The sequence below is a fragment of the Babylonia areolata genome, chromosome 20 (genome assembly GCF_041734735.1).
Source record: "Babylonia areolata isolate BAREFJ2019XMU chromosome 20, ASM4173473v1, whole genome shotgun sequence".
Taxonomy (NCBI): domain Eukaryota; kingdom Metazoa; phylum Mollusca; class Gastropoda; order Neogastropoda; family Buccinidae; genus Babylonia; species Babylonia areolata.
Genome location: NC_134895.1, coordinates 54,508,084 through 54,518,083, shown reverse-complemented (window position 1 = coordinate 54,518,083; position 10,000 = coordinate 54,508,084). Strand labels below are relative to the sequence as shown.

At 45.5% G+C, this 10,000-nt stretch overlaps 1 protein-coding gene across 1 annotated transcript in view; it reads left to right on the top strand.

The window, feature by feature from the left end:
* The window catches only part of LOC143294657 (uncharacterized), a 59,137-nt gene that overhangs the window by 48,384 nt on the left and 753 nt on the right, over nucleotides 1–10,000 (top strand). Inside the window, exons 33-39 of the mRNA XM_076606035.1 lie at nucleotides 609–774; nucleotides 2,527–2,714; nucleotides 3,474–3,745; nucleotides 4,348–4,495; nucleotides 6,481–6,804; nucleotides 7,582–7,893; nucleotides 9,311–9,367. Of these exons, the coding sequence (XP_076462150.1) occupies nucleotides 609–774; nucleotides 2,527–2,714; nucleotides 3,474–3,745; nucleotides 4,348–4,495; nucleotides 6,481–6,804; nucleotides 7,582–7,893; nucleotides 9,311–9,367 (1,467 nt within the window). The remainder of the gene's footprint in view (nucleotides 1–608; nucleotides 775–2,526; nucleotides 2,715–3,473; nucleotides 3,746–4,347; nucleotides 4,496–6,480; nucleotides 6,805–7,581; nucleotides 7,894–9,310; nucleotides 9,368–10,000) is intronic.

Sequence of the window (10,000 nt, the reverse complement as noted above, 5' to 3'; positions counted from 1 at the left end):
GGATGAAAGCGTTATATAAATGTACAATTTTCATGTTCATGATTATTTTGGTTGTTTGTTGTTGTTGTTGTTGTTGTTAATATTTATAGTTTTTAATTTATGATTATCAATTCATTATTTCTTTTAATAATTACTATTTTTATTGTTGTTGTTGTAATTTTCATGTTAATGATTATTTTGTTGTTGTTGTTGTTGTTAATATTTATAGTTTTTAATTTATGGTTATCAATTCATTATTTCTTTTAATAATTACTATTTTTTATTGTTGTTGTAATTTTCATGTTAATGATTATTTTGTTTGTTTGTTGTTGTTGTTAATATTTATAGTTTTTAATTCATGATTATCAATTCATTATTTCTTTTAATAATTACTATTTTTATTGTTGTTGTTGTAATTTTCATGTTAATGATTATTTTGTTTGTTTGTTGTTGTTGTTAATATTTATAGTTTATGATTATCAATTCATTATTTCTTTTAATAATTACTATTTTTATTGTTGTTGTTGTTTGACACCTATGTTACTAACTCCACTCTTCCTCCCGCCCTTCCACCCCTCCACACACACACACACACACACACACACACACACACACACACACACACACAGCTGGACAGCCCAGTCAAGCAGATGTCGATGCACGGGGAGGTGGAGTCCACCCAGCCTTACGTCATCCACCTGACCAACGTCTTTGACCACAGTGACGTCATCCAGTCCACCCTGCGGCTGGACGCCAAGGCCCGCTCTCTGCTCTTCTTCTCCAACTACGACCAGGGTATGTGCTGTGCTGTGCTGTGCTGTGGTGTGGGTATGTGCTGTGCTGTGCTGTGCTGTGCTGTGCTGTGGTGGTGGTGGTATGTGCTGTGCTGTGCTGTGCTGTGCTGTGCTGTGCTGTGCTGTGCTGTGGTGGTGGTGGAGGTGGTATAAGGTGTGCTGTGGTGTGTGGTGTGGTCGTGTGGTGGTGGTGGTGTGGTGTGCTGTGTGGTGGTGGTGGTGGTGGTATGGTGTGCTGTGGTGGTGGTGTGGTGGTGGTGGTCGTGGTGGTGTGGTGTGGTGGTGGTCGTGGTGGTGGTGGTATGTGGTGTGCTGTGGTGGTGGTGGTGGCGGTGGTGGTGGTCGTGGTGGTGGTGGTATGTGGTGTGCTGTGGTGGTGGTGGTGGTATGTGGTGTGATGTGGTGTGGTGGTGGTTGTGGTGGTGGTCGTGGTGGTGGTGGTATGTGGTGTGTTGTGGTGGTGGTGTGGTGGTGGTGGTGTTGATGGTGGTGTGGTGGTGGTGGTGGTGATGATGGTGGTGGTGATAATGGTAGTGGTGGTGTGGTGGTGGTGACGGTGGTGGTGGTGATGATGGTGGTATGTGGTGTGCTGTGGTGGTGGTGGTGTGGTGGTGATGATGGTGGTGTGGTGGTGGTGGTGTGGTGGTGGTGGTGGTGTGGTGGTGGTGGTGGCATGTGGTGTGGTGGTGGTGGTGGTGTGGTGGTGGTGATGGTGGTGGTGTGGTGGTGGTGATGGCGGTGGTGGTTTACAATGTTGGTGGTGTTACTCGTGGTGGTGGTGTTGGTGTTGGCGGTCCTGGTGGTGATGGTGGGTATTGGTGATGGTGGTGGTGACAGCGGTGAAGTGTTTAACCATCGTTTAGCCGTATTTAGTGCATAATAATGACTTCTTAAAATCAGTAATAATAATAATAATAATAATAAATCAGTCCGTCTGCACACTTTGCTTGGCACCTAACCCTGTTAAACTGAAAACTGAGACAAGAAGAAAAATATTGACAACAACAACAACCAGACAGCAACAACAACAACAACCAGACAGCAACAACAACAACAACAACAACCAGACAGCAACAACAACAACAACAACAACCAGACAGCAACAACAACAACAACAACAACCAGACAGCAACAACAACAACAACAACAACCAGACAGCAACAACAACAACAACCAGACAGCAACAACAACAACAACAACAACAACAACCAGACAGCAACAACAACAACAACAACAACCACCAGACAGCAACAACAACAACAACAACAACCAGACAGCAACAACAACAACAACCAGACAGCAACAACAACAACAACAACAACCAGACAGCAACAACAACAACAACAACAACAACCAGACAGCAACAACAACAACAACCAACAGCAACAACAAACAACAACAACAACAACAACAACAACAACAACAACAACAACAACAACAACAACAGACAGCAACAACAACAACAACAGACAGCAACAACAACAACAACAACAACAACAACCAGACAGCAACAACAACAACAACAGACAGCAACAACAACAACAACAGACAGCAACAACAACAGACAGCAACAACAACAACAACCAGACAGCAACAACAACAACAGCAACAACAACAACAACCAGACAGCAACAACAACAACAACAACAACAACAACAACCAGACAGCAACAACAACAACAACCAGACAGCAACAACAACAACCAGACAGCAACAACAACAACAACCAGACAGCAACAACAACAACTGTGCAGACACGCCAGACAGGCAGCTGGTGGTGAAGGCGGGCTACACCAACGCCTCAGCCCTGAGTGGCCACGTGGCCGTGCAGCAAGACGGGTACGGGACGTCACAGGAGGGCAGCGTTCTCCTGCGTCTGGACTCTCCTACCCGTGTCCACTCCTCGCTCCTCTGGAGACCACAGGCCCTTCTGGACCTCAAGGTGGGTGGTGTGCTGGGTTTTTTGTTGTTGGTTTGGTTGGTGGTGGTGGTGGTTTTGTTGTTGTTGTTTGTACTACAGTAAGTAAGGCTTGCTCTGTGAGTGATTGAAGACAGACTGAAGGGCGGGGTGAGGGGGGTTTGTAGGGGGGGGGGGGGGAGGGGGTGTAGGAGAATTTGGCGATGCGCGGCCTCATGTAGGAAAGGGGGTGGGGGGACTGCAACTGACTGAATTTGACAGAGAGAAATCTGTTGCGACAGAAAAAAATAAGACAGCAAAACAGAATACAATACAATACAATACAATATACAGGCACTTCTGGATCTGAAGAAGTGCGTGTGCTAGCACCGTGAGCGGTTGAAGACAGATTGAAAGGGATTAGGAGAAAGAAGAAGAAGGAGGAGGAGGAAACACTGTGTTATGGCAATGCGCTGCCCAATGAAGAGGAGATGGGAGGGGGTAGGACTGCAACAGCCTGAATTTCACACAGAGAAACCTGTTGTGACAGAAAAATAAGACATTCGAAATGACTAGAACAGAACAGAATGCAATACAAAACAATATAATAGTATATAAAGCGACACAATACAATGCAACATAGTACAATAAAACACAATATGACTGAGCCAGTCAGTTGATCCATCGATAAGTGAGGTAGTCTATCAAGTCTCTGTGTGTGTGTGTGATGTGTGTGTGTGTGTGTGTGTGTGTGTGTGTGTGTGTGTGTGTGCCTGACCCAAACAAACGCTTTCCAACCCACAGGACTACGTCCAGAGGAAGACCACCACCTTCTCGGACGACGTCCGCCACACCCTGAGCGAGGTGGTGGACTCCACGGGGCAGGAAGTGAGTGAGAAATACACCGCCATCGCTGGAGAGCTCACGTCCGAGTTGTCTCCCTTGCTGGACCTGGTGGAGAGCGAGCTGATCAGGCTGGGGCAGCAGATAGACCGTGTGCAGAGAACCCTCAGCAAGATGTACCGCCGGAACGACCTGCACTTGAAGGACATGGGCCAGTACGCGCTGGACCTTGTGTAAGTAAAATAAAGTGGGGTTGGGGAGGTGAAAAAGGTTAAAAAGGTTAATTAAAGGCCCTGGGGGGGTTTTTTTTGCGATTTAACACGCTATATATTTAGATGTATATATCTATATATATCATCAAAATTCCAAATTGGTATTGATACGCATTGCTGGTTGACAGCAGTAATTGTTTATTTATTCATCTATTTATTATTAATTCCTTATTTTATTTAGCCATTTTTGTATTGATGTATTCATTAGTTATTCTTTAATTTATTTAGTAGTAGTAGTTGTTGTTGTAGCAGCAGCTGCAGACGCAGCAGCAGTCGCAGTAGTATTTCTATATTATAATTATTATTATGATTATGATTATTATTATCATTAGCATTATTATTATCAACAAGGCCCGCTGGCCTTTTAAGGTCACCTTGGAAGTGAACTCATATCCGCGCGCGCGCGCATGTGTGCGTGTGTGTGTGTGTGTGTTTCTGTGTGTGTGTGTATGTGTGTGTGTGTGTGTTTCTCTGTGTGTGTGTGTGTGTGTGTGTGTGTGTGTGTTTCTGTGTGTGTTTCTGTGTGTGTGTGTGTGTGTGTGTGTGTGTGTGTGTGTGTGCAGTGATGTGATGAAGAAGATGAGCACCCAGTACCAGGAGGCGTACCACCGTGTGCTGGGTACCATGAGGACGGGACTGCAGGCCGTCAAGAAATACGACATCAAGCAGCACTACCTCAGCCTCATTGATGACCTCACCATGCGTCTGATGGTAGGCAGTCTTCCTTTACCTCAGCCTCATTGAGGACCTCACCACGTGTCTGATGGTAGGCAGTCTTCCTTTACCTCACCCTCATTGAGGACCTCACCACGTGTGTGATGGTAGGCAGTCTTCCTTTACCTCACCCTCATTGAGGACCTCACCACGTGTCTGATGGTAGGCAGTCTTCCTTTACCTCACCCTCATTAAGGACCTCACCACGTGTCTGATGGTAGGCAGTCTTCCTTTACCTCACCCTCATTGAGGACCTCACCACGTGTCTGATGGTAGGCAGTCTTCCTTTGTTGGACTCGCTAGGGAGAGAGCCTTTCTGTCTGTTTTTCCCCCCACCACAGAGGCTTCAGCTGGATGTGTCAATGGTCCAGTCCATAGGCATGCGGTAATCTTTGTCGTCACCCACCTCTTCAATGTGGATGGATGAATGGATATGGATACTTATAATTATAGCGCCTATCCTGGGTCAGAAACCTAAGCTCTAAGCACTTTACAAATGCAGTATCATTTGCACAACAGGCTGCCTACCTGGGTAGAGCCGTGACGGCTCTCACTGGTGCCCATTATTCCTTCATTGTGTCATTCAATCAGGTTTTAGTCACGTACACACACACACACCGACACAAACATCCATATACCGTTTTCGGGAGTTGGGGGGAGGGGGGCACTGGAGAGGATGCTGGGGGGCGGGGGGTGTGGGGGGGGGGGGGGGGTCCATGCTGGTTACGTTGTTGTTTCCGGACCCACCGAACGCAAGTATGGATTACGGGATCTTAAATGTGCTTATTTGATCTTCTGCATGCGTATACACGCAAAGAAGGCCAGGCAGTGAGAGGTCTGCACATCTGCTGACGTGGGAGATCAGAAATTCCCCACACTTATCCCGTCACGTGTGACGGGGATCGGACGGGCATGCGTTAGTGCGCGCGCGTGTGTGTGTGCTTTAGTTCACTTATGTCTTCAAATGATGTATTTTTCTTACCTGAATGGTTTCTTTTTTTCTTTTGCCTGGTGATTCATGTGTGCATGGTAATCGAGGAATGGTGTACGGCTTGTTCCTTCATTTTCATTTTACTTGCATCTGGAAATATTATATCTTTCCTTACCAGATCGTTTTTGTTTATTCGTTTATTTGTTTGTTTGGGTGTGGGGGTGTTTTTTACACGATGATTGATTTGTACACAGTAATCAGGTAAAGGTGTGATGTGTACACAGTAATCAGGTAAAGGTGTGATTTGTACACAGTAATCAGGTAAAGGTGTGATTTGTACACAGTAACCAGGTAAAGGTGTGATGTGTACACAGTAATCAGGTAAAGGTGCACCGGTTATTCATTTATTTTCACGCCACTTGTTTATCTGATGATGAGCATTTAAATGAGTCCCAAGAAAAAAAAAAGTTTAAATCAGATAACAAAGACTTTTCAGTAGCATGGAATTGAAGCAGTGTCCCGAAATACCTGTCGTCTGTGAAGACATCAGCCCTGTACTAAGATGTATGCTTGCTAGGTCAGGACTTTGGTTTTTCTTGTTGCATGGCAGTCCTGCATGCCCTCCTGTATTGAAGACTTTCCATTGTCTTGTAATGCAAAACGTAGTGACAAGTTTCAGCTGAGTGAAATTGAATGTACCATGACATGTAGTGGTATTAATTATACAACCAGGTTCAGTCCGTTAAAATCGAGATCAAGAACACCAAAAACAAACAACAACAACAACGACAGGTTGTGGAAATATACAAGATTCAGTCACTTTGAAACAAAAACAACAACAGTGGAACATCTTCTTGTTGTTCTGTTTATCAATAAGTGAGGTGTATTGTCACACACATATATATACCAAATGAAAACATTTCTTAACAAATGCAATAAATGTCTGCTTTCCCTTTTACCACCCAACCCCAACCCCGACCCCAACTCCGACCCCTCATCACCCATCCCCCCTCTCCTCCCCACCACCACCCCACCCCCCTCCGGGAAACAGTTGAGCGCGGTCCGCACGGCAGAGTTCAGCTCCCAGCTGGTGCAGGAGCTGAGGTCCCTGTGGGAGAGCGGCAAGGAGGGCTGGGAGCAGGCCCAGAACCACCCGCACGTGCAGCAGCTCCACCGCCGTGTGCAGAGGCTGGGCCAGGACTGGAGGTGGCTGATGGGTTACGTGGGCAACAACGTGGCGCAGATGAGCCTTCCCGAGCGCTACACCTCCGCCATCTACCAGGCCCGCCAGCGGATGGCCGAGCGCGTGTACGGGGTCATGAACAGCCGGCACGTGCAGAAGGTCAAGGACGTCGCCAACGAGGCTTACCAGCAGGTCTGACGTCTTTCCTTCTCCTTCGCTTTGCTTCTTTTCTCTTTCTTTCTTTTTCTTTCTTTCAGTATTTCTTTCGTTCTTTTTGTTTCTTTCTTTGTTTTCTTTCTTTCTTTTCTGTTTTACTTTTCTTTCTTTCTTTTCTTTCTTTTACCTTTCTTTCTTTTTTTCTTTCTCCTGGACCAAATGAAATCAAATCCTGTTCCTTACAGCCCTGCCGACTGCTGAAATCAAATCAAATCAAATCAAATCGAATTGAACCAAATCAAAGTGTGTTGCTTATATAGCCCAGCCGACTACAAAACAGCTATTCTGTAATTTCTTATTGAAAAAAATAAATAAATAAAATAATAACTGTTGAAGAAAACCTAAAAGCTTAACTGAAATATCACTGAAAATCCAAAATCGCCCACGTTTCTCCTCAGCCCAAGTAAAATTGTTGAAATTGTAATAAACTCTCGTTGAATATTTAACAATGTTATCTGGGACAGACGAAAATAAATAACGATGTTTCAACTGTCATCGTGTGTGTGTGTGTGTGTGTGTGTGTGTGTGTGTGTTCTTTCTTTGATTTAATGTCTTTTCACTTTGAGTGATATTAGACGTACGTGTGTGTGTGTGTGATGTTGTGGGGCACAAGCGGCCGTGTCCACTTCCACATTTTCAGTACATCACCTTTGATTCATTGACATTTGCCCACCCACTCCCTACCCCTACCCCCAAACCCCACTTTGATGTGTTATCTTCTCCTCCTCCTCCTTCACTCACACCACTTTCCAGGGCGTCTGGGCCTACAAGTACTGGAACGTGGAGGACAACGCCAGCAAGCACCTGCAAAGCCTGGCACGCATGGTAGGCACGTTCCTCAGAGAGCAGCTGGACGACATGACCCAGCAGCTGCAGTTCATCAGGCTCAGCAACGTCACCGTCTACGACCCGGAGCAGGGTCGAATCGAGCTGGACCTGGTGCTTCCCGTGCAGCTGAAGTCCCTGCAGGAGCTGCCTGACCTGAGGGCCTACCTCCAGGAGGTCCGGGACGTCGTGGATCACTACCTGCCAGACAAGGAGGCCCTTGTGCAGATGTATCAGAAGGTGAGGGGGGTTTTGTTTGATTTTGTTTCTTTGTGGGTTGTTTTTCTAATAGTTCTTGTGGGTTGTTTTTCAAATATAAATTCCTTCTTCTCTCTCTCTTCCATTCATTGCTCATTTCTTGCATTCATACATCCACAAATAGTTGATTATATCAGAAGTTTAGGGTTTTATTGTTTGTTTTTTGTTTTGTTTTTTGCACATGTTTTTTCTTCTCTCATTTATTCATTTCACATTCCCTGCATTCATACGCCAACAAATATCTGAATGTACCGGAAGTTGAGGTTTGTTGTTGTTTTGTTGTCGTTGTTGTTGTTGTTTGGGGGCAGGGAGGGGTTCTTGTTGTTTTTTGCACATATTTCTTCTTCTCTCATCTATTCATTCCACATTCCCAGCATTCATACATTGACAAATATCTTCTGAACATATCAGAAGATGAGGGTTTTTTGTTTTGCTTTTTCCTGCACATGTTTCTTTCTTCTCTCATCCATTCATTTCACATTCATATATCACTAAATTTCTGGATATGTCAGAAGTTGAGTTGGGTTGTTGTTGTTTTTTTGTTGTTGTTCTTTCCGGGGGGTGGGGTGGCACATGTTTCTTCTTCTCTCATCCATCCAGTCCACATTGCCTGCATTCAAGCATCAACACACATGCCCTTCCCAACCCAGCCCCCCTTTACCCAAGCCCCATACCCCCCACTCCCCCCCAACCCCCCTTTACCCAAGCCTCTATGCCCCCCACTCCCCTTTACCCAACCCCCTTTACCCAACCCCCCACTCCCCCCAACCCCCCTTTACCCAAGCCCCATACCCCCCACTCCCCCCCAACCCCCCTTTACCCAAGCCTTTATGCCCCCCACTCCCCCCACCCAGCCCCCCTTTACCCAAGCCCCATACCCCCACACTCCCCTCCAACCCCCCTTTACCCAACCCCCTACTCCACCCCCCCAACCCCCTATACCCAACCCCCCATGCCCCCCACTCCACCCCCCCCAACCCCCTTTACCCATGCCGCCCCCCCACTTCACCCCCCCCCCAACCCTCTTTACCCATGCCCCCTCACTCCACCCCCCCCAACCCCCTTTACCAACCCCCCCATGCCCCAACTCCTCCTGACCAACCACAAGAGAGACAGATGAAATGGAAATGGGGAATGGTAGAGACGCGCCTTTTTTATGTATTCTTTTTTTCGTCTATCTCTTTATTATTTTCTTTTCTTTTTTTTTTGAGATTGCATCGACTCTGACGTATGAATGCAACGTATAGACACACAAGGGTACATTTACACAGGCGTGTGCAAACACACACACACACACACACACACACACACACACACACACACACACACTTGATTAATGTATCAATAAATAAACGCGAACAGGATGAAGAAGGAGCTAATCCCATGCTGTCTGTTGCAGTACACCGGCTGGATGAACAACACCATTCCTGAAGACGACATGATGTCCCAGTTCCAGGTCAGTGTGTGACAACAGCGGGTGACAGGGATGAATGCATGTTTTGTGATGACTGAAAAAAACGATGCATGCACACGCACGGACACACACGCAACACACACACAGTTGTTACACTCTGAATCATAATGTGATAGTATCTTACTCACTTTTTTTTTCTTTTTACATAATAATTGATGTGTGCATGGTGATAAGTGAAGGGTGTGTCAGTCGTTTGTTTGTTTTGATTTTCGCTGACGGGCATTTTATTTTAAGTGAGCCTAAAGAAAAATTTTGGTTGAAGCAGATAATAAAGTATTTTGAATTGAACTGAATTGAATTGAATCTGCCCTACCTCAGGTAATGAATTCTTGCCAGGAAAAAAGGGCGCGTAAATGAGGAAATTTACAGCACGTGTGTGTGTGTGTGTGTGTGTGTGTGTGTGTGTGTGTGTGTGTGTGTGTGTGTGTCCGATGAAATATTTGACTCACAGCTGAATTTTTTTAAACAAAAGGTAAATTAGGATAATAAAATTGCTGTCTGTTTTTAACTTTGTGTCTCCCACACTGATGAGTTCAGCTGCGTTTAGTCTATTGAAATGATTAATCATATATAAACATATATATAATTTTAAATCATTGATTGATATTTGATTCA